Source organism: Dermacentor albipictus, chromosome 1 (genome assembly GCF_038994185.2).
Source record: "Dermacentor albipictus isolate Rhodes 1998 colony chromosome 1, USDA_Dalb.pri_finalv2, whole genome shotgun sequence".
In the NCBI taxonomy this organism is placed as follows: domain Eukaryota; kingdom Metazoa; phylum Arthropoda; class Arachnida; order Ixodida; family Ixodidae; genus Dermacentor; species Dermacentor albipictus.
Window position 1 is genome coordinate 207921533 of NC_091821.1, and position 25387 is coordinate 207946919.

Genomic DNA, 25387 nt, shown 5'->3' on the forward strand with positions numbered 1-25387 from the left:
TTTGTGGGATTCTTGTTTTTCTGTAATTGTGTAGTTTGTAATAACTTTGTAATACTAGGTATTAAACTAAAACATATTCAAAAACATGTTTCAGTTGTTTGCAACGTTCTATCTTTGGTGTGGCTATTTTTGCCTTGCTTAAAGGAAAGCCTGTAAAGCTACTGAAACTCATGTTTTTGAATGTGCTTGAAGACCTAGCATTGGGATATTTTCTGTAAATATAATTGCTTCAATATAATTATTTAATAATTACAAATTAGTTAATAAGGGTACAAAAATATATTGGAGGCTTCTTCACATGCATGCATATAAAGGGCTACATATAGATAAAAGGCTTCATATTTTTTTTTATTTGTTCTAATTTGGTGCATGTTAGCTAGTATACCATGTGTCCCACAAAAGTTGTGCCGAAGTTCAATATTATGCTGGACGAAAGTAGCAGTAGCTGGACAGAACCAAAGTGCTGGTGTTTGCCGTCGCTTGAAGCAAGGGAAAACATTTTTTTGTATTTCACCTAATTGCACTATTCTGTGGCATTTTTTCATGTTTCGTGGGCTTTCTTTTCAGTTTTGGAGCAAAATGTTTGTGTAGCACATAATCTGCTACAGTAAGCTGCATCAGGAATTTTTCAGGATAGTCTACAATTTCCTCGGACTATTATATGAGATGTTGAATTAATAACTAGTTATGTAATTAGGTGAAATTCAAAAGCAGTCTCACTTGCTCAAAGCGATGGGAAAAAAATATTACCTTTATTCTGTCTAGCTACTTGGCACTTGCATATATTAAAATTTTAGCACGAGTTAAGTGGGACACATGGTATATAGGGCGTTGCGGTTGTAAAACGTGGAAGCATGGGTCTTGTGCCACCTAAAAATAGAGATTTAGAGGAGCTTTATCTATGCAGTTTCTACAAAATGTCACTTGGCAACTCTGGCAATTTTTTTATGCATCAAATTCCGACAAAGTTGGCAATGTATGTTCTACAGAGTGCATTGGCCATGAGCACAGTGCAACTGAGAGTAGCGGGGTTATTTTGTAAATTAATTTTAACCATTGGCATGTGCACTGCTGATTTGTGCCCTTCAAGAGCCGAATTATAATTGCCGCGCTACGCTTCGTCGTACGTGATGTCGGCATGAGCATGGCAGTAGTAGTGGTAATGTCCAAGACATTTCCACATGCAACTGTTTTCACATTCTCTTTTGGCATAAAGCTTTCAGCAGAGACGTAACCTTCTGTTTGCGATATTTTCATTTTTTATATGTATCTTTAGCCCAAAAAGAGCAGGGTGATGCAGTAATGCTTAGAATTGATTGTATTTGACATCAGAAGCAGGAGCTCTTTGTGCTGCCAGGTCCAGTTTCGGTTTTCATTGTGTATTTTTACTTACTATTCAAAATTATTTGTGTATGCAAATTGAGCTATCTTTTGTGGGAAAGGAGGTGCAGAGAAATTTAAACCACTTCCCTGACCAAAAAAATTGCAGGAGTTGCCTTTTGATAATATAGAATGCATTTTGAGCAGTGTTAAAGGATTGAATTGATTGGTAGGTTTAAGTATTCAGTTCTGCCACTTTTCTAAATTTTGTTGATCCAAATATTTGCAAACTTTGGTAATGTAAAGTCATGATTATCTCCCTATACCTAATCTATGGCATGGATTTTGTATACCTGTGAGGTGCCCAACTGGAACTGTTCGTGTGACTTGGTGGCAGCTGAGAAGCTAGACATAAGTGTGCATTAAAGTAGTGGTAGAATTAGCGAAGTCATAATCTGACTTATGGCATGCTTGTATAGCTCTGCTGGAAGTATGTTAGGGTGACACTAAGATTGGAAAATTTTGGATCGCATGGATAGTGTTTTCACAGACATGTAATACTAATTTGACGTACCAACCTTGTCAGCTTGAAGTGAGACTATACTCGTGGACAACTTTTCTTGGCTATGAAGCGAAGGCTACGGAAGCTAAGCACGCCTCTTTCACCGCTGCTGGAAGTAGTCCCGCAGTTTTGTTCACGTTTTCTTACGTGGGAAATAGAAAACAATATTATTTTTGTTTTTTACAGTACCACATTTGAAATGATATGTCACATTCACCAGTCAGCTATTAGTATTTTATTGCATTTTTAGTTTGCTCTTTCGAGTTTTCGCACACCTGAAACTGAAGCACGTTTTGCACTGTCGCTTTCTGTCCTGCCAATCAACTCCCCTGGGAGGCTGTTGACCAATGTTAGAAACAAAAAACTTAAGCGCACACACACACAAAAAAAGTGTTTGCAGCGTCTGCGTAGAAACCAAGCGAACCCATCTGGAAATCCCAAACTTTGGAATGTGCAAACGAGTGAGCGGGCGAGCTGACTGCTGCACTGGCTCTACCGACGCCAGTGTCGATTGCTCGTCCAAGTCCTAACCGATGCCATACGGCTGCTTCAGAGCTCTTGACGCAGGCTGCGATGCTCGCTGTTCAGAACTTGGTACAAAGCGGATGTGAATAAACACTGATGCACGCCGAGTTAATTGTATGTGCCTTCACTAAAGTAGAGAGGTGCGAGGTTGTCGAAACCGAAACTCGTACCGAGCACACCCAGACTACATTGCGTACGAATACAGTACGAATACAGTCATGTGCAGAAGCTCCGCCCCCGTAGCTTTCGCTTCATAGTCAAGAAAAGTCCGTGACTATAGCTACAATATTGCATCCATTCTTATTGTAATTTCCAATTTCACCTTCATGAAAGTTTGAGGCTCCTGAAGCTGGTAGTTATTGTCTCCACCCCACCCAAATGTATCTACAGCTTTGCATCTAAATGTTCAACTGTCTGTTTTAGTGTTTTCACATAACTATTTTCTGGAAATGAATTTCATAATGCAGTTTTCATCATAAGTGGGCACAACTGTGTTGAGAGCATGCGGTAGTGGCATGCTGTGTAGTCTACATATATGTCTTTTTGCTGCTAGATTAGTAAAAAGAAATGTGTATGTAAATTGCTTTTAACTTTTGAATGAACACACACATTTTTTATTATTTTTTTAAAAGCTTAGAATGGTTGTAAATATTGTAGCTTAAGCATCAGACTTGCACTGGTTTAAAAGGTTATGGTATAGTGGGGATATTAAGAAAGAAAGGAATATTTTCTTGCTTAGAGGCGTGCAAGGGCATTGACATGCCCTGTACTAGTTTTTTATAGTTGTATGTTCGCTTGTATCCTTACATATTTTTTTACCTCCTTAAATTGATATCATGAATGCCAGGAAAGCTTAAAAAAAAATGTGCTTAACTGCAGAGATGCTGAAATCAGCATTGGAGATGCTGCTTTTGCATTTTCTCAGAGTAGGATATCTTCTAGAGTTCAACAGGCTAGCTTCCTGTTTGTAAATTCTAGAATTTGTCACCGGTTTGGTTAACTGATTTATCAACCACTTTTTAATGCTGTGTAGGTAACTAAGCATTGATTTCTGCTGCATACACCAACAGTACACTGTTCGTTCACTAGTCTTTTCTAGGAACTGGTCTTTCTTTGGCCTACACTGGCATTGTTTTGACATTACCTTCACAGTTTCATCTGTGTACATAGCTTCACTTTGTAGCATCTTTAGCCTCCTTGTGCCGTATGCTTTCTTTCCAGCTTGCAGTTTGCTTCTGGGTGTTGTGCATTAGCTTGCTTGTGTGTGTAATGATGCCTTGGATGCTGAATTTAAACTTTTTCTTTCTGTCTTGCAGCGAATGGAAAGAAGAGAGAAGTTTGAAGCTGCCATTCGTGAGAGGGAAATACGTAGACTTGAAACTCAGCAGAGGTGAGGATGTTGAAAGTGTCAACAATTTTCATTTGTTGATGGATGCCATGCAATTGTTTTTTTAAAATGTTTTTTAGGCTTTGGCTATCTTTCACGAAAAATGCTCAGAATTTTTTTTTTGTATTTTGTATTTTTGTGAATTTGGCTCCTTCATTAAAAAAAAAATATTTATATTTATCAATTGCGGGGTGCTATCCGAAAGTTCCCGGACTGGGTGTAAAGGACGGTTTATTGTTACCGTATATCGGTTTACGCTTAGTTTTCTTTGAAGTAGCCCCTGTGCGACTGAATGCATCTTTCTCAGTGCGTTTGCCAGTCTTGAAACACTTTCTTGAAGTCATTTTCCATGAAGCTGTTGAGGACCTTCTGCACTCCTTTTGTGAATGATGTCCAGGGTCTCAAATCAATGCTCTTTGAGCATCATCTTCAGTTTTGAAAACGGTAAAGCTGCAGAGGGCCAGGTCAGGTAAGTAGGGACATAGGGGGAGCGTTGGTACAATTGCTATGGTGTGCTTTGCGAAAAATTCAGTGGACGTGAGAGAGGTGTGAATGGGCACGTCAAGTTCAGGTCATTTCTGGCAGATGTCCTTTTGCAGGCGCCACAGAATGACACAATGGGAATCTGAATTAAGTCTTCCCTTTGAGAACAAATTCCTTGTGGACTACTTCTTTTGCATGGAATAAAAGGATAAGTATAGTTTTGGTAGCACTTGTCACTTGTCTTGCTTTTTTTGGTCTCGATGAAGGCTGGCTCTTCCATGGTTAGATTGCTGCTTCGTTTTGAGGTAGCACCCATAAACCCACAATTCATGAGCAGTGATGACTTGATAAAGGTTGCGTCGGCATGTGCAGTGGCACGAAGCTCCATGCATACGTCAATGTGCCGTTGCTTCTGGTCAGCAGTCAAGATTGGGGAACGAATTTCGCGGAAGTGCAGTGCTTTTGCAGGTTTCCAGTGAGAATACTTGTCACTGCGCGTAACCGATTCCTACCATTTCACGCAGTTCATGGATGGTTCGGTGACAAACCTCTTGAATTAGTGGAATTTTCGCAACATTTTCCGGTGTTGTGCTGGTTCGTGGCTGTCCCGAACGCTCGCCATGTTCCACTGATGTTTGACCCCACTTGAGGCAAGAATGCCTCTCAAAACACTAACTGCATCCCATAGCAGCATCACGCTATGCCTAACAAGGCATTCGAAAGTTTCTATGGCACATTTGCTGAATTTCACGCAAACCTGCTGCTTAGGTCTTTCGTACACTTTTCAAAACGCAGATGGTTTCTCACACTTTATCACTTAAGTCACTCTAGTGCATGCTGCCGACGAATGAACTCTTCTATCACCCTGCCACTTGATACATCCACTTGTGTGATATACATGCAGCTATATATAACAGCACTAAGTGCATACTTTTCTTATTTCACACACAATGACGCCAGTCTGGGAGCTTTCGGGTCATAGTACTTCATATAGGATTGGAACGGCTGCACCAAATGCACCCTAAGCAATCATTCATGCCAGTGCGTCCAAACGAGCATTTTAGGGGAGTTTCGCACAGAGCTTGTGCAAGAAGAAGCATGTTAATGAAAGTCTTGTTTTTTTTTGTTTTGTTTTGTTGACACTGCTTTGCTAGTAAAACTGAAATTGAATCTTAAGAAACGTGCTATCTTCATCATAATCTTGGAAGTCAACGGGGCAACCATAGGCGTGGATATAGCTAATTTAATTGGTCTTTTATTCGCTATTTTCGTGCCTTTGTTGCATTTCTCTGTGGCAAAAATTCCAATATACTGCTTTTGTGCAATCTTGTATGTGCTGCTTGTGCTTGAGTTCCTCATACCAGATTGTCGAGGAGCTCAAGGAGAAGATCGGGCCAAACAGAAGCCTCCCTGGCCTCGTATTGTCTAGCACGGTTTTTGATGATGCCACTTTAGAAATATCTTGTAATATGCATACTCAACCACTGAAACATACTTTCGTTATTAGTGGAGACCTTCCTTGCAATGGTGCACAATCGGAAGAGCAAATTCTGTGGTTGTAATTCAAACAAGTCTCACACGTGCTCCATGGCATGTAGAAGGTATTGTTCACGTTAGAAGTAAAGAAACCTTTGGATGTCTTCACTGCAACACTAGCATTGTTGCGCACCTTTTAGGGCTGCGTGATGTTGTTCTGAATACAGTAAAACCTTGTTAACTCAGATTCAGGAACTTGTTAACTTAGAACGCAGAAAAAGAAATGTCCGAATTAACCGAATGTCGAATTATCGAGCTTATCAAGAAAACAATAAACAAATGCATACTATGTCAACGTGCTTTTATTTACTGAATGAATCGGCAAATCTTGTTTCTATTTTGCACAAAAGCAGTGCAGAAGCTGCAAATCTCATCTCATGTCGGATTAGCACTCGCAGTAGTGAAGGCCTCGCGACTTCCTTTACAGTGCGGCCGCGGCATGCGTCTTCATCTGAGACACTTTTCACTACTGCGTGTGCATCCCGATTATTTTTTCGCCAGTGTCGCCAGGTTGCCGCTGTGGGGTCTGATGTGGGAGATTCTCACACCGTACTCCTGGGACAAAGGAACGACAACACAGTAGTGCAAACAATCACAAGGGCATTTTATTGCACCTTTCATACATCAAATGCCTGCTAGCCGAGTTGCTATACACAAAACATGCCGATGGGCGCGCGACAAATCTAGAAGTCCAACTCACCGCGTCCTCGCGAGCGAATATGTTCGCTCCATGCTGGATCCCAACGCCTGGCCGTTCGCGTGTATAGTCACGCGAATCGGGGCGTGTTCGAAGGCGGCCACGCGAGGCGGTCTCGCAGATGCATCGGTCGCCGCGCGCGCGGAATGTCCGCGCTGTTCGGCGACCCGCCGGGGAAGAGCGCTGCTGCACGCGCGGCACGCCCGCTGTCTCGAACCCAAGAGAGAGCGCCTTGTCTTTCCCGAACCCAAGCAACCGCGCAGCGGCGTGACGCTCGCGCCACCTCTCGGACTGCGCCTCAACCACATCGACTGCGCCGACGTCACGCAGGCCACGCGGCGAAGCGGGACCGCAGGAGAAGCGCTATGCGGGAAAAACATCAGGGGAGGCGCGAGGGTCGCGCATCCCCACATCCCTCCAACCTTAAATCACTTCTTATACCGGCGAAACATGTGACACGGTCTAACATCACTATCTAACATCACCATCACGGTCTAAGCACTATCTTGTGCTTCGCGAACAAGATAGTACATGCAACGGTGGCCGCGCTCAGGAAATGTCCACACGCTGTCCATAACATGCGAGCCGACTGTCCTTGGGTACACCGCTGGCGTCCGCCAGTCACAGCAGCAGCTTTGTAGACTCGACGGCACGATTCCAGGCCAGGACTCCGGAGACGACGACGCAGTAGTCGGTACGAGCAAGCGTCGCTCGCGCCCTGCTGGCAAGAGCCGCAGTAGCTGTCGGTGACCGCCGGCTCCTTTGTCCGCCGCTGAGGGTTGTGAGCTGGATACAGGAGGCCGCCGAAGTCGCCGCGCCGAACTGGCCACAGCATCACCATCGCCCGGGGTGGCTCGGTCGTAGTCCGGGGCAGCAGCGCAGACGATGTGCAGGTGACAGCAAACCAGGGGTGACACCAATCACGCTGCGTAAATTCAACACACTCGGCAAACACTACAGTAGTGCAAGGGAGAGGAATTCTGCATGCGCATCGCCCACGTGGTACGATGCTCAACTCGGCTAGCAAAAGATCAGGCAGCTACTCAGATGCTAAGTTCACGTGAACGAAGCTCGCTTCCTTGAGTCGAACGAGTAATTTCAATTCGTGCGAGGCTAAATAGAATGAGGGAAGCAAATTGCAACACCTCAACGCCACGGTCCACCAGGTTGTGTCCCTCCACGTGCGACAGGCAGCTTCGTAAAGCCTTAGGCCTAAAGCGTCGCTACCCTGACAACAACCGGCATCCAAAAACAGCACCCAAAACGGGCGCAAAACGGGCAGCCGCGAGGAGACGTCAGCTCTGTGAGGTGGTCCTACTCCGCTCGGTGCACACAGCATCCGAGTTGACGGCGCCCACCGTCCCAGACGGTGTCGGAGCGCCCGGTGCCAGGCCGCAATACCAGTCAGCCCGTACTGGCACCCGTGGCCCGCGGCCACCCGGCTCCCAGAGCCGCGACTTCATCCGAGTCAAAGAGATAGAAGAAGCTATTTACATAGGAAATTCGGACCACCCACTTGACTTCCGTACTCACTCGCTTCAGGCTTGCCACTGCTCCGCGGGCGCTCAGCCTCGCTCTCCCAGTATGCAGACCACGTGGCTCTCGTACCAACGAATGCCATTAAAAAAAAAACACTTGCGAAAAGGCTTAGCATGTTGACATGTTCAAACACACTACAGCCACCGTCACCTCGCTCAAGAAAGCACGCCGCTGACGCTAGCGATCAAAATTCACGCTAGGCCTACGCTTCGGTTCAAACAAAGGTCTCGAACGAAGCAAACTGTTAAGACTATCGTCCGATGCCCCAAGAGCCCCACGTTGGGCGCCAGATGTGGGGTCTGATGTGGGAGATTCTCACACCGTACTCCTGGGACAAAGGAACGACAACACAGTAGTGCAAACAATCACAAGGGCATTTATTGCACCTTTTATACATCAATGCCTGCTAGCCGAGTTGCTATACACAAAACATGCCGATGGGCGCGCGACAAATCTAGAAGTCCAACTCACCGCGTCCTCGCGAGCGAATATGTTCGCTCCATGCTGGATCCCAAGGCCTGGTCGTTCGCGTGTATAGTCACGCGAATCGTGGCGTGTTCGAAGGCGGCCACGCGAGGTGGTCTCGCAGATGCATCGATCGCCGCGCGCGCGGAATGTCCGCGCTGTTCGGCGACCCGCCGGGGAAGAGCGCTGCTGCACGCGCGGCACGCCCGCTGTCTCGAACCCAAGAGAGAGCGCCTTGTCTTTCCCGAACCCAAGCAACCGCGCAGCGGCACGACGCTCGCGCCACCTCTCGGACTGCGTCTCAACCACATCGACCGCGCCGACGTCACGCAGGCCACGCGGCGAAGCGGGACCGCAGGAGACGCGCTATGCGGGAAAAACATCAGGGGAGGCGCGAGGGTCGCGCATCCCCACACCGCCCATCGTGATGTAGACAGTGCTCTTCACCCTCGACAGCTTCGCAGTGAGTGGAAACGAAACTGCTGTTTGCCGCAACCGCTGCGGACGAAACCAGTCCCTATCAACGTAATCATGGATGGCTACTATGCAGTGTTGAAGGCATGCGGCTGACGTGCACACCGAGTCAAAGTGAAACTACTGTTTGCCGCAACTGCCACAGACAAAACCGCGGCTGCTATTGAAGCGATCATGTATGGAAACTACGCAGTCGTGAAGGTACACGACATATGCGGTGCTAAGCGCTGTGGCAAATGACGCGTTCTGGCATTGAGGTCATTCACGTACGATTTCCACTGATGACTATGGTGATGCGAACTCTGCCGCGTCGTTTTGGTAGATGCCTAAAGCCGTTTTTGCTCTTTGGCATCACACATTTGCGGCGTTCCGCACTCGCCAAGCTCCAAGAGTAGTTCAAATTAACGAATGGGTGGCCAAATGCGTCCGATTTAACGAGAGTTTCATTGTAATCAATAACACATACACCTCTTGGGACTAGAGGAAGAGTCTGAATGATCAGATTTTCCGAATTAACGAGGGTCGAATTAGCAAGGTTTTACTGTACCCGCTAACTCTCACAAATATTTTATAACGTTTATGAATCTGGCCTCGTTTTACGATTTTACGAATGCAAGTTTTATGAAAAAAATTTGTTTGGTTAGCAAAAAGACTTCTCTGTCTCCGCACCTTCCATTCCGAGAGTTGTCCGAATTAACCGGTGTACGGCCGAATACATCCAAATAACGAGAATTTCATTGTATTAAATAACACATACACCTGTCAGGATCAGAGAAAGGGTACGAATAATCTGATTTTCTGAATTAGCGAGGGTTGAATTAACCAGGTTTTACTGTACATGCGAACTCTCACAAATGTTTCATAAAGTTTATGAATCTGGCCTCGTTTTACGATATTACGAATGTTGTGCAAGTTTTATGAAAAAAATTTATTTGGTTAGCAAAAAATGTTTCACTTGTCTGTCTCCGTACCTTCTGTTGGAAGTTGCCGATGGGGAAAGGACGTCAGAGAGGTAGGCAAAGTTTACAACAGCAAACTCGCTGAAAAAGTCGCTGTGATCTATAAAACAATTTGTTGCTTGTCAGTCTCTGATGTTTAAGTTTCCTGCACTTTTCGTTCAGTACCTAAAACTAAATCATAGTTAATAAATTGTGTATACATCCCTCAAAAAGGGTGTGCCCAGGGCATGATTTTAAAAGGGTCCTGAACCACGCCTTGGGCTTGGTGGAATAACACAGTCCGCGTGTAGCATACGTTGCTGTGAACATCACAGCCAAGTTTTGCTGTCGTACGTGGTGTCTGGAGCTCGCAATCTTTCAACAGAAGCCTGCTCCTCAGTCTTTTGGATGCTTTATTTTGTAACAAAGCGGATTCTCATACGCGGCTGCATACGTAGCTGCATACGTAGCTGCAGTCGGTTACGTAGCGGAGATACCACGGTTGCAGCAGAGTGCTGCCACAAGTCCACTGGCTAAGTGTACCGCGGCTTGCTGAGGACAACTGTGTTTGGCTTAGGTTTAGCGCATCGTAGACACCAAAATCGGGAATTTGAAATGTGCGCCATTGTGACATTTAGAACGCAGAACATTGTGGGCACACCCTGATCCGCCGTAGCCTTCACAGTGCAAGGCATTGAAAAATAACCGAAAGCACTGCGAAGAGCATGTTTGATTGCCAATAACTCCGTTTCTGCTGAACACATTCAAGTACTTTTTGCGACAAAGCATTTCTGATAAAGCCTATTTTAACTTAAAATGCATTTCTCATCAATGAAAAGTGGTTCAGGGCCCCTTTGAAGGTGTGCTCTCAAGCCCCTCCCTCTGGCTTCATGATTTTAAGAATTTTGAAGTTCACAGGTTGGCAGGTATGGTTCTGCAATATTTTTAATTTCCTTCAGTAGAGTGCATCAAATCTTGTCGTAATGGTACCAACAGCTTTATACTATGATATATGCACATATTAGGGTAATAAATTTAATAAATGAATAAAACTGGCCTGGCCATTTTTATACGGGATGCCTCATTGGTGCGGATAAATCCAGCTTACACCCAGAAATGAGAAACTTTCAATGTTGTTTGGGCACATGACAGTGAAAGGAACATAAGCTTTAAGAGGGGCACATGGAGGAAGAACATAAGTGAATGTGCAGAAAATGTGGTTTAGAAGAAATTTGATTGTGCTGTTAATTTTAATCGAATTGATTTAATTGAGCAATGATTGGGCAATCCGAGCTACAGGTACCTATTGGTATTTTGTAAAAAATGTCTTTTTTTTTAATCGATTGTGGTGTATCTTTTTAGATTAAATTTCATTTCTAACAAGCTTTTTGTTGATCTTTTTCAGGTGGTCAAGACGAGAAGAAGCAGAGTTCTATCGAGCAGTGTCTTGTTACGGTGTGGACTATCGGCGCCAGGAGCAGCGCTTTGTGTGGGATGGCTTTCGTACAGTAGGCCGCCTTGAGCGCAAACGAGATGACACTTTGACCGAGTACTTCCGTGCATTTCGTGCGATGTGCCGGCGTGTATGTGGGCGCAAGCTAGGCGAGGAAGATGGTAAGTTGCTTACCTATTAGCACATTGTCATTGGAGTCGTAAATATCTAACAGCAGACTGCCATTTTTAAAGGGCTCTAAAATTGTTAAACTGGCTTCGTACATATTAAACTGTTTAGTCTTGTAATAAAGCTTGGTTGGTGCATTACGTGATTAGGAGCACTGCCAAAGCACTTGGAATAGCCACTTGAAACCAATGATGAGACACCCTGTTTACTGGCATTCAAATTTTTCTCCTGCTGCTTCTGGTATCTTACATTATCTTTTTTTTTTTCTGTCGATTTGATAAGCAGCTGTTGTTAAGCTGTCTTCCATGAATTTAACTTTAATGAGGTAGGCGAGATTGGTTCTAGTTATATGAAATGCGTTAAAAATGTGGGCCAAAGAGAAACTTACTTGCCTGAGCTATCTTGCTGCTGGGATCACTATAGGTCACATGGTCATTCCGAGTTGGACAGTCCACAGATAACTTGAAGCACTTGTATATGCTGTAAATGTGTGGTTGCCAGTGGGCCATCAAAGTTCACAGGGAACCCATTGCTGGGCTCTTAGAGGCATTATGTATTCATTTCTTTCCCATATACCTGATTGCAAATGTATTTAATTTTTCTAAATTGCCAATATATACTTCGAAACTTGGATATAATGAAGGTATTTCCATGTCAGATGCAACTTAGTTATAAAGTTTTAGGAATATTATACATTGAAACTGTGTGCTGTTGTAAAGTGGACATATTTCTCCTGTTTCCAGATGTGAATGAAATTAGTGGACTATTTTTTACAGTGACGCATGTGATTTATTTTTTTAACTTTGCTTTCATAACCACAAGTGTTCCCCAACTGTACCAGTGTGCTATAGAGCATCCATGTTACTTCTAAGCCCAACTACATTTGAAAAAATAGTACAAGCACCTCAAAAGGGGTTACTTCGATATGTAATAGTCAACATACGATTTTTTGAACTCCCTGAGGGGCCGAAAGAACGTCAAAAAAAAAAAAAAATCAACACATGCCTTCTACAGGCTAAACCCCATTGACGCGATTTTGTGCGCGACAGCGACGAGCGACGGGTTCGCGCGACGGATCGGGCCGTCGCTTGAACAGATCGCTCGGTCTTGTCGCGCGATCGCTCGGTTTTGCAAATCTAGAATTCGTCGCTCGTCGCCCGGAAGTGCTATGAGCGACTAGCCAATAGCGCAAAGCCGGAACTGGATGTACATAACTTCAGTACTTCTGATTGTCGCACGGAACGAGCAAACGATTGAATTTTTATACGTGCAAGGATAAGAACCTACTGCAAGACTTTCAGAAATATTTTATGCTGCTTTTTACAGTAAAATACATCAACTTAAGTTAATAAAGCACGCGTCACGCTAGTTTCGGCGCCTATATTGCTGCCCTCATACCGGCAACGCTGGGGAGACGTCGCTCGAAGTCGTCGCTCGCATGGGGTGCAACTTGTAGGCGACGAGCGAACGCGACAGCCATCTCCATCGCGTCGCTTGTCGCTGTCGCGTGCAAGATCGCTTGCATGGGGTTTATACTTACTGCCTCCAAGGGCTTGAAGCACCACAGGCATGTCTGAAATAGCTTTGAAGGCCTGCCAGCACGCTTATCAAGTGTATCGGTTTCTGGTGCTGTGACGGAAGATGGCGGGTGCACGCTTGTGTAATTAAGGAATGTACAGTAAAACCTCGTTATAACCATTAGTTCGTTATAGCCACTATCCATTTCTATCCACAATTAGCAAGCAAGGGCAGATGTACTCACCACCAAATCTCGCAGCAGCCTGCCACGCGAAAAAGAAAACAACCATAGCACGGAAAGAAAGGGGAAAAAAAGACAGCAAGGAATTGCTACTTTATTCACGCCAAATGGCTCATCACTGATGGAACAACAGCACAGCAGCTGGCACTTCGCAGAAAAAAAGTCCTTGATAGATTTTTGCCGCGTCTTCTTCAGGCGAATGATGGCTTTTTCAGCTGCAGCCACTATTTCGAGTGCGTCCTCGCCGTCATCGTGAGTGCAAAGAAGCGGCGCAGCAGGTCTGCCGCATCCAGCGCTTGTGTGGGCGTTGTTCGGTCAGGTTCGCCAATACAGTCGCTGACTGATTTTCCGGTCTCCAAAAATTCGGACATGCTTGATCACTTGGTTTGCTTCGCGGCACCGCCATTCTCCCCATAACCATAATGTATAACAACTGCCGAAAGTTCGGACGCCTTGCAACCTCTCGTCTGATTTTTCGGACACTCCTTGAGCCAACTCGATCGAGAGCACCATGCACTGACTCTGACCGTTGCATGGTTCGACTTGCTGAACGCCATTTTTGTTTTGAAAGGAGCCTCCTTGCTGCCCCATGAAGTGGCGCTACTGCAAATCCCTGCTCATCATCATCTTTTTTGCCTGGTTTGTAGCTACAGCAGTTCCGGTCTCAGCTTAGTATGCCATGTCAAGACAATCTAGCAGCTGATTTGTTCGTTTATTCGTGCACGACGCTGCGAGTAGGCCAGGTTTTTAGTTTGTGCGACTGATGTCGACGTGACGGCGTGGTGATGTTTGCTTTGTGTGCTGTGTCGAGGTTGCGGTGATGCAACGCGGCATACGAAAACATTGCGTCAAGTGTCTAATGGCCCCGACAGTGCCCGCGCATACTGCGCTGGGGAATGCCGGCAAGCGGGTGCTGGGAAGCCTAGGATTTGTCGCCTTCCGATGTGCTTCCTACTGACGCCAAAAATGTTCTGCCGAGACCTGCGCAGTGGTTGCATTGCGATTCTGGACACCGCCTCATTTGACAGTTTCACAGGTGCTGATACTGCTGTACTAACATGCGCAGAACTTGACGATGGCGAGTTCATTCGTCAGGTTTCTGCTGCGCCGCCAAACGATGACTCCGAGTCGGAAGATGACGCACCATGTGCTACGCTGCCGTCGCGTGCAAAGCGTGTACAAGCAGTGACTGTGCTTTCAGCCACCTTTATTGACCGTACGACCCTCTCCGAGGTTCAGGCTTATCTGATTGCGCGTAAACGGAACAGCGTGCAACGACGCATTCATGATTTCTTCACGCCTACTGCCGAGCCCAAATAAGTGCGTGGAAATAAAGGAATTTTTTTTCCTAATCTGCTTTTTCAGACACCTGTTTATTCGGACATTTCCGCAGTCCCCGTGAGGCCCAAATAAACGGTCGGCGACTGTATCAGGCTCCAGGCTGTCGTCGACACATTTGTCACTGTCATTAGGCACCCATGTCACCGCGCATACACTTTCCGCCTTTGTTAGCTCTTCCATCATCACCGCGTCAACATCGGCACTGACATACGTGCAGAAGGTGTTGCAGTTGGGCACAACGCCGGCGTCAAGGAGAGCATCCCATGACGCTATGGTTTGGTCGCCCGCAACACCCTCATTGGCGGCAGCACCAAGGTCTTCGCTGTAACCGCCGCTGCTTACGCCAAATGAGGCATGCCTGAAGCAGTTGGCGATCGTGCTTGCCGGTACAGCCATCCAAGCAGCCCGTACCATCTTGATCGCCATGTACAAGTCGATTGCAGACTAGCGCTTTATGCTCATATTGAGCAGAATCCAGTTGATCACACGCTTGTGGTAGCCCAACTTAAAGTTCATGATAACTCCTTCGTCGAGGGGTTGCACAACTGCAGTGCAGTTTGGCAGCAAGAAGCATAGCTCGATGTTTCAGAGCTTAGCGGCAGTGTAGTGGGCCGCGCAGTTGTCCAGTCTGAGGCATATCTTCTGGTTACCCTGCCCAGCCGCTCGTCCCACTCCCGCAGCCATTGTGCAAAAATTTCTCTCGTCATCCAAGCCTTGCGGTTGGACACATACCGTATTTACACGATTGTAAGTCCATTCGATTGTAAGTCGACCCCCCCCCCCTTCTCATATCGCGTGCAGGGGAAAAAAAAAAACATACCCGAGGGTGCATTCGATAACAAAAATTTATTAGTAGCTGACATGGTCACTGGACTACTCGTCTTCACTAGTGCTGCCATTGTCGTCCCTGCTATGCTCCCACAGCACGTTGTCGTCCAGTGAAATTCCACATTTGGCAAACGACCGCACCACGACATCTTGTGGAACAGCAGCCCACGCCGAATGCACACAACCACACGCAGCCATCAGGGAGGCTCTTTTGACAGGTCCGGTTGGCGTAAATTTGCTGTCTTCTGCCGCCAGCCACTTGTACTCACGGCGGAGCAGGTCCTTAAAAGGCGAAGATCCGGGCTTGTTTTATGACAATGTCGCACTTCACTGGCAGGGACCGATCATGCATTTCAGTGACGTAGGCCGGAAGTTTGGCCTACAGCTCCGGAAAGCGTCCAGACTTCGGCATGTGCGAAATTCCTCACTTGCCGTCGTAGGTGAAAATTTCGCTTCGCTGCAGTCGCCACTCTCGCACCACCCATTCAGAAACGTCGAACTTGCGGCCCGCTGCGCAGCAATTTGTTTCTTCGGCATAAAGGACAGCAAGCCTCTTGAATACTGCTGTGAACGAGTGCCGAATGATTAGTGGGCCTGGAGCACTCATGACGACTGAAGAAGCATGGAAGTAGCACATAGCCGGCAGTCAAGTCGAACGCGTCAAACCAATGCCTTTGGTCAAACAATAGAGAAAAACCCGTGAGTGGTGTCTACTCTTCCATGAACTACCGATACTCCCCGCAAGTGCCGTCGTTCTGAGGGTGCCGCTACGAATGGAACAGTGGCGCTTTCGTCAACTATCGACATCCCCCAATGAGTGTTGTGTGTACTGTAAAGCTCTCAAAAATGTTGAAAAACCCTTCCGAAAAGTGAACAAACACGTGGGATAGTGAAAAGCTACGAGTAGGGCCATAGAGCAAGCATAGAATTGTAACTACATTGTAGCTCCCGTTGGTCTCGCTTTTCTGGCGGTGCCATATTTTGATTTCGATTGTAAGTCGACCCCCCCACTTCAGATTTTCAAATCTTAAAAAAATGGGTCGACTTACAATCCTGTAAATACAGTAACTCACTTCGAGATTTCGCTTGCCTTTGAGGCATTGTGGTGACGCACTTTTGCTGACCACGAGGGCTGGCACCTTTTCCGACCCATCTATGTTGGCACAAAGCAACACTGTTATGCGGACCTTGCTCTGCTTACCGCCCTGGCAGCGTTCACTTTTGAGGGCCAAGGTTTTTTGCGGCAGCATCTCGTAGACCAGGGCTGTCTCATCTGCATTGAACAAATCCTTGGCACTGTATTTTTCTAGCAGCTGTCGAACGTTTATCTCCACCCACGCCACTGCAGCTTCGCGGTCGACAGACTGCGCTTCCTCGCTGACAGCCCTGCGGACGATGCCGTGGCGCTCCTTGAAATACTGCAGCCTGCCCACACTCGCCACAAATTCGTCATGCCCCATGATGCACGCGAAGCCTCTCGCTTTGTGCTGCAACAGTGCCCCACTCACAGGAGTGCCGCTTGCTCTTGCGTCCAAAAACCACTTGAAGACCGCCTTCTCTACAGCTTTGAAAGTGGGGGCTCGCAGCTTCTTTCTGTTGCCTTTGACGCCATGTGTTATAGCACTGGTGACAGCTTCTTTGCTGCTCAAAACTGTTGACAGTGTGCTCAACACTATGCCGAAATCTTCGGCCACATTTTTCTTCTTCACGCCGGACTCGACGGCATTCAGCATAGCCACCTTCTGCTTGATTGATATCGTTTTGCGCTTCCGTTAGCCGTCGTCAATCTCCTTTGTGGCAGCGAGAACTCGCACGAACGAACCGATTAAAACACTGATATCGTTGATGTGCACGGAGGCAACAACAAGCAACAACGAAACCGTAGTCGTCGGCGCCCCACACACACACGCAGCGCAGCAGAAGAGCGGGCGTGTCCACCAGTTCCACGGGAAAGGGGAGGCCGGGAGACGCGCACGGGTGATGTGAACGTCGCGCGCTAAAAGACATTGACCTGACGGCTGCCAAAATGGTCAGGTGGAAAATGCTCGGTGTGGGGGGGGGGGGGGGGGGGAAAAAAAAGTCGACAATTGCATTATTTCCTAATGCGAAATTTGAGCACAGCTCTTCAGCTGTTTCGGCTTTTCTATATACCGAGGCAAGTAATTTGAGCAAGACATGTATGTGCAGTTAAAACTTCTTATTCTTCACTTCTTCAAGGAACACTCCACTCCTTGTTCTTGATTGTCGTGAAGGTAGCTTTAAGGTCGGAGAAATAGATGGATATATGCTAGACTTGCTGTAACAATGCCTGGTTTGGCGTAGTGCACCTCTGGATTCTGGCGGCGACTGTGCTGGGCCTTTGCTCGGGCAGCTCATTTAGCAACAGCGGCAGACGAAGGACTTCCACCGGTTGCCTCGCTCATGCCTCAGAAAGAACTGGCTGAGAATAAACTACTTATATAGGCAGACGGATTATACTGTAATATAAACCGTCTGTTAGCCTCAGACAAGTTCACACCTGCTGCCGCAAACGGAGCGTAGCTTGGCTCGCTTATCGCATAGCTGCCTCGCTTATCGGGAGGTTGCGGGAGGCAGGGCGTAGTCGCATAGGAACGTTGTGCAGCAAAGAGATGGCAGTGACTGACTGACGCCACTGGCGCTGCTAGCGAGTCAACTGAAGATGGCTTTGCATTTTGGCTTGGGAATTGCGCACTGTTATCTGCTGATACGAAGCCGGAGCTTCGGTTGCGGCAAACAGTAATTTCATATTGACTCACTGCAAAGTTGTCAATCTGATAGTGACCAGCTCACCGGCGAAAAACTAATGGGAATATCCTTGCATTAGTCAAAGGCGTGTCTCGGTGTGGCCTCGTTGCGAAGGAAGTTGCAAGGAGGCCTCCGCCGCTGCGAGAGCTAATCAGTCATGAGATGAGGAGAATTGCAGCTTCCGCACTGCTCTTGTGCCAGGTGAAAACGGGATTTCCAAAGCATTCAGTAAATGGTCTATTGACACAGCAATCATGTGTTTGTTTGTTTTTTATACCCTTGATAATTTGAGCGTTGATTAATTAAATTAAGCCACTTATTTCGGTCCCATGAAATTCAAATAACGAAGGTTTTACTGCACCAGTGCTTTTGGTTCTTTCATTTTGACATATACCTGGCAGGTGCTGGTTTTCTTTCCCCCCCCCCCTACCATAGATGGAGCAGGGCCTAAAACTTGAAAATAAAGTTTGCCAGTTGTCAATTGTGTAATAGCCCTGAATTTGTCTTTAGAAAACCTTAAGTATTCCTATTTAACTGTTTTTTAACGTTCCTTTACTCGCCGTGGTGGCATTGGCAGAGTCATGTACAATGTAAATATGATTTTTGTCTGTTTTCTTCAAAAGCAGGGACAGTAATTGATCGAAATTATATTGTTTTCCTTGTGATTTTTGTTAAATGATTTTCTTTAAATGCGATTGTGGGGATACATTGTTGGAGGACCTGTGCATTATTGTAGTGCATATAGGCATCACAATAGGAACCTACGTAACATCTTATTAACGTCTTATTGAATTGTGTTTAATCTACAGAGAACCTGCAGTACGTTGTTGAGCCAATATCTGAAGAGAGAGCCACACGCTGTTTGCAACGTATTGAGCTGCTGAGTAAAATAAGGGAAGAGATTCTGCCACATCCTGAACTGGATGAGAGGCTGAAACTGTGTCAGCCTTCTATGGACCTTCCAGACTGGTGGATATGTGGACGGCACGATAAAGATTTGCTCATTGGTGCAGCTAAGTAAGCGCTTTTGTTTCCTACTTTGAAGCTTGTTGGTTTTTCTCTGGTTGCCTACAGGCCTTGGACTTTTGCCACATTAGCCATTTCTCTCCTCCAAGAGCAATTTCTGTGGTCTTGTTGTTCCTGAACTACATGTCGCTGCATTTTTCACAATAACGAAACATAGAGAAAAGAGATCTCATTGGCAAGAGTGTTTAGCAAGTCAGTGTAGTTGGTGCAGCATAATTATTTTTTCAGTTGTACTTTGAATGAAATGAAGTTGTCTTTAGACAGTGTAGTTTTTTCTTTCTGAGCATAACTTCACTAATGCAAACCTGCCAACAACGTTCCTGATTTGCCCTGGACATTCCCAATTCCGACCAATCTCCCGATCTTTTGGGCACGGTCATGAATCTCTAAAACTGCTCCGACACCACTGTGCCGGGGGTGGAGGGGGGAAGGCTTTGTTGTCTTTGCAGCACAGCCACATTCTTATTGCCATTACACGTTACGTAGCTATCCAAAATCAGATTTAACTTCGTGATATGTATGTGGGTGGTTTATGCCTAGCTTGGTCTAACTCTGCTTGCTTCAGATTGAAGCATGCTTTGAAGATTGGTGTCGTAGCGTTTTGTGCTTCATAGCTGCATTGACACCATGGCATTGTCAAAGCCCAAGAAAAAGTACCTTTAGGTGTTCTTCATGTCCTATACTTAGAATTTCTCCGTTTTGTGTCATCCAGGAAAAGCGAGCACTTAAGATTTCGCACGACTTGTACATGCGACATAAACCTGGACAATGATGGTAAAGGCTATATAAAACCTCTCATGGCATCAACTAAACACCACATGTTTGTTCATGCCACTGCGAAGCAGGGCAAAACAAACTGTTTCTTCGCCATCAGCAATGAAGACAGTGTTGTGAATGCCAGGCGCCTTTTATGGGATTTCTTAGCAAAATCTGCTGCTGAGCTTAAAGGGCCCTGAAACGGTTCGGACAAATTTTGTAGGCGCGTAGGGTACAGCTTAAGTAGAACATTCGCACCACAATTTAAGTGAAGCGTTACGTATTAATGGAGCTGCAAGCGATTAGAAGTTACCCTCCTCCCTAGCTATGCTTTTCCTCCTCAACTCGCTCGCCGAGCGAGCAGCGCTAAGCTCCGCCTTCACTGGTTCAGCGTCACGATGCGACGTCACATCGCTCACTTCCGGTTGTTTAGGAGCACGCCCCCGCCCGCGCGAGACCTCTCCGCTAGCCGCTTGGCCGTCGACCGAGAGCTATCGAAGCAGCGTGCGTTGCGAGCATTCTGTCGTAGTGCCGAACGTGTCCGGTACTCCGCTAAAAACAGGCAAGCTGGTCATTTCGGCAAATGACTGGAGGCATAAACTCAAGCTGATGAAGGAACTTTAGCGTAGACGTACGTGGGCAGCCTGATCGGTCTGCACGGTCCAGACACTTGCTGGCGCAGCGCTTAACCAGTCAAACAAAACGCTAATATTGCTCTAACCAAGTGTAAAGCATTTTAAACATTTTTAAATCAACGTGTTGATGATTACACTCCTGCGAAAAATACACACCAGCAGCAAAGAATACACTTCGTTGCTGCTACTGTCTATCGTTGAGCTCTGTGCCACCAGGTGGCGGCACCGTGCAGACCGTTCACATTTGCCCTTCTGCACATCTCGTGGCTCATCCCGGCACAGTCAAGCGGCCAGACCCTGTCCCCTTGCGCTTGCGTTTGCCCTAATACTGGACTCACTGTTTGCAGGTCGCTAGGTTTGCAGTCCACAAGGCAACAAAGTCGAATAATAGTGCTCGCGAAAAGACTGAGACCGACTCTGACCGCGGAGCTCTCGTCAAAATGGAGTACGTTGTAACACAAGCAGACGACACTTGCTGTGTGCCGGAAGTGCTGAAGTGTACTAAAATACTATTCTTGTGTATTCTCTTTAAGTTATTTTCTTTTTACAAAAACAAAGTAACTAACATTCCAAGTATTGCGAGCATCATTTGTTCACCATAAAGTTGGAAAAATTATCGACCACGCGCCCTGGTCAGCATATCAGATAGCTCGCCCATGTGACGTAATATGGGTTATTTGCATCATATGGGTAGGGGCGGCTTAAAATTCCGCCGAGCAGTGCGCTGCGATCGGCAGCGATGGGTATTTTTAAAACCTTATAATAAATTACGCGCTTTACGCAGAGCACTTAGATGCATCAATTAATGATCAGAAGAACCTACTCTAACGACTCAGTACGTTTGTAGAAAATCGCCAAAATCGTTTCAGGGTCCCTTTAAGTGACCACATTGGGACACTTTTGCTCAAGATGTCCCTAAAGTGTGAAGATGCATGGCACAACGAATGCGAGTTTCATAGGCAGTCAGCCGGCATTTAGACCAGTGCCGTGCACTTAGTTCGGTCGCGCTTCGAAACTTCGCGTGTGGCCTCCTTGTACAGCGGCCGGTTTAACACTTTCGGGACCGGCCCATAGGCCATCGATCCTATATGATCGACGGTTTTGCGCGCACTGCCCCGTTCAAATTTCCGCGCTCTTGGACATGTAGCTCCATCTAGGAGGTCGTCAGGAACTAGACTCTCGGTTTCGGCATAGTTTCTTTCATTTCCAGCAGGTGGCGATACGCGAGAGAGAATTTTCTCGATTGCGGCGGCGGCGGACGCAGTGGAAAATGGCGTCGTGCTCGCGTCCGGTCGCTCGAAAAGAACGCCGTCAATCGCGCGATTCCGCTGCTTCGGCAACGGATTTTTTTGATGAACCGAGCAGCGAAGAGTCTGAAGACGACTTCGGCAGCTCCGATTCGGATGATGATGAGCCACGGACTTCATCTAGTAGCCGAAGGTGAGCATAGTTCCACATTCATTTCTTTCTGGAGTAGGTGAACGGGCTCGCTATATGTTCTCATTATTTTATCTTTACTTGATAGGGTCTCAACAAGCTACGGCAATGATCTGCTGCCGCCAGCGCAGAAGCGGATTGAGTTTTCGCCGTGACGGGAACCTGGCGTGTGCTTGGACGCAGAAGTGGGCGTGGCGCTCAGAAGCGGATCAAAGAAATTCTTGACTGCTCTGGACTTCTTTCTTCTGTTTTTCTCGATGAATGTGATCGAAACAATTTGTGACAACACGAACAAGTATGCTTGGACTCACATTTTGGAAAAACCAACGCATGCTTGTTCCGATGGATCTTGGGAAGAAGTCACCCCAAGTGAAATGCTAAAGTTTATCGGACTCGTAATTTACATGGGCGTTGTGAAGGTTCCTCGGCTGAAGCTGTATTGGAACGTAGGAGATCTGTACAGCGGTCTGCTCCCACCACGGATCATGCGGCGACGCCGGTTCATAGCTCTACTCGCAATGTTGCAAGTTGCAGACTTGGACGATGTCACTCAAAGTTCAAGAAGAAAGCTCCGATACATGTTGTGGCTCCTGCAACACATGAACGAAGTGTCAGCGAATCTTTTCCAGCCACATCGCAATCTTTCCGTGGATGAGCGCATGGTGAAATCGAAAGGGCGGTCAGGCATCCGACAGTATATCAAAGATAAAGTAACAAAATGGGGCTACAAGCTGTGGGTCCTAGCTGACCCTGGCACCGGATATACTGTGCAGTTTAGTGTGTATACCGGTAAGCGTGAGCAGCCAGGGCCCCATGGCTTAGCTTTCGACGTAGTTTGCCAGCTGTGTCACAGATATCTTGATCAGGGCTACAGGATCTTTATGGACAATTTTTACACTTCTACTAGCCTGTTCAGTCATCTTCTCAGCCGAAAAACATTGGCTTGCGGAACCACACGCAAGGATCGCCGAGGATTTCCTGCCGAACTGAAGGATGCACGGTGGGAAAAAAAAGCTCAACGTGGCGACATTCGATGGTTGCGCGATCAGAACATCCTGTACCTTCAGTGGAAAGACCGGCGTGTTGTCAACATGATGAGCACGGTTCATACTGCAAATGACACGGTCACCGCAAAAAGAAGGGAAAGAAGGCAAAACTCCTGGACTCAGATATCTATAACAAAGCCTCTGCTGATCCATGATTATAATGCTGGCATGCTAGGCGTAGATAAATCGGATCAAATGATTGGATATTATAATGTTCTCATGAGAAGCGTACGGTGGTGGAAGACTCTGTTCTTCCACTGCATCGATATTGCATGTGTGAACAGTTTTGTACTCTTCCAAGCTCACCGCACATTGCACCCAGAGATTCCTGAGCTGGCACGCACTGCCGGGTTTGACCACCTAGCTTTTAGAGAAGAGCTCATTCGGCAGCTTCTGAATCTTGACGGTGCCAAGCAAGCACACACGCCTCCACCACCCGTCGCAAAACATGCACTCCACAAGCCGGAAAAAGTGGCAAAACGCAGAAACTGCAAGCTGTGCTATGAGCAGAAGAAAATCGAGCTCAAAACTAATGTCTTTTGCAGCACATGCCAAGTTCACTTGTGTTTTACGACTGCCCGGAACTGCTTCGTCGAGTGGCACAAGAACCGTGGGACCTGAGTGGCTGACCACTGGTGCAAGCTAGATTTCATACAAAAAAAAGACAGTTGTAGATACGCGTGCCAAATTTTCACAAGCAAGAAAGGAGGCATTGTAGCACATTTTGTATATCTTGAATTTTTTTATTATGTTTTTCCACTTGTATATCCATGACTTTTCCAACTTTTTTATGTTGTTCTTTCAGCAAATCTTGAATTTGAGATTTTTTAAAAAATATTATATATCACTTTTAAGTCTAACCTTTCTTTATGCATGAAAGACCATCTAATTAGCTACATTTTGATAAACATTGCAGCAATATAGCGTAATGACTATTCGTAATAAAAAATAATTTTTGACACCCATCAGAATTGCCTGTTTTTTCCCCGGTCCCGAAAGAGTTAAAGTGCTTGTTGTAACACCACAGTCCTTTTTTGAAAATAGTCGTTATTTTTGGACACAGTTCCAATAGGCAGGGTTGAAAAATCGTAAATGCTGTGAAATGTGGTTGTTATAACCGGTAGATCATTATATCTGGGATCGTTGTAAGCGGGTTTGACTGTAACCGTTATTTTAGCTCGCACGGCTACACTATAACCGGTATGCACATTTATTGATTTATATAGGAAAAACGAGAGTAAGGAAAGACCACGTTATATCCGGTCCTGCACTATAATCGGTTACGCTGTAAGTGGTCTGAGCAGTAGTAAGAACGAGTGAACAAATGTGTCTTAAAGCTATGTGGAGGTTTCTTGACAGCTCCTCAGAGAATTTAGCATGTATATTGGTCACTTCTAAACTTTATTTTGGAAGGAGTGTGCTGTATTCTGCTGTTAAATTATGATAAAAATGTTATTGTTTTGTATCTTGTTTAGTACCTTTTGTTGTGCCCACGTCTGTGGTTATGTTATTCTCTTGGCAACTCAGTATTTTATTTTTTATATGCAGGTATGGCTTAAGCAGAATGGATTATCATCTGCTAAATGATGGAGAACTCTCTTTCCGGGAAGTTGTTCGTGCGCAGTCTGCATCCAAACCTCCTGTGATGATTGTTGGCCACCATGGGCACCCTTTCCCTCTGGCACCTACTACAGGCAAGTCTCTGTCTCACCTGCTCTGTGCTATATAGGACTTCATCAATTCCAAGCGTTACATTTTTCTTGTCCAAGATGTCCAAAACGAGTGTCGAAGAGGGGGGGGGGGCGGAATGAGTAACTTGGATCATAGCAGATGCATAGGGCATCATGGAGTCTGAACATGAAATGTAATTTCAATATAAACATCAAATTTGACATTAGAAAGGCTTTTTGTGCAGGCTGCCATTTTTTTTTTTGCAATCTTTTGTTTTGAAAAGAGAGAGGGGCTAATACTCTAGAAAATTGAGCTTATATGCCCTTCGCTGGAAAATTCCTACGATTAATGCTTGTCAATTTGTGTTGGGCGGGAGCATGAGTAGAGTAAGCATGTTGGAAGCAAAGGAACAGGGCTGTGAAAAAGCTTAAGCCCTCGCCCTCCATATAATGTACAATAATCGACACGTCAACAGACAAGTAAATTGCTAACACTACAGATACCAATGGACTTGAAATACAAAAAGAAAGGAGAAAAAAAATGAGGAGGTCAGTGTTTGATAACTGTAATCCTTT

At 46.1% G+C, this 25387-nt stretch overlaps 1 protein-coding gene across 11 annotated transcripts in view; it reads left to right on the plus strand.

The window, feature by feature from the left end:
* Positions 1–25387, plus strand: part of kis (chromodomain helicase DNA binding protein kismet) — a 200046-nt gene that overhangs the window by 117302 nt on the left and 57357 nt on the right. For all 11 annotated transcript variants that reach the window (XM_065438209.2, XM_065438203.2, XM_065438211.2 and 8 more), the window contains 4 exons: positions 3724–3797; positions 11332–11540; positions 19051–19258; positions 24690–24835. In XM_065438209.2, the coding sequence (XP_065294281.1) occupies positions 3724–3797; positions 11332–11540; positions 19051–19258; positions 24690–24835 (637 nt within the window). The remainder of the gene's footprint in view (positions 1–3723; positions 3798–11331; positions 11541–19050; positions 19259–24689; positions 24836–25387) is intronic.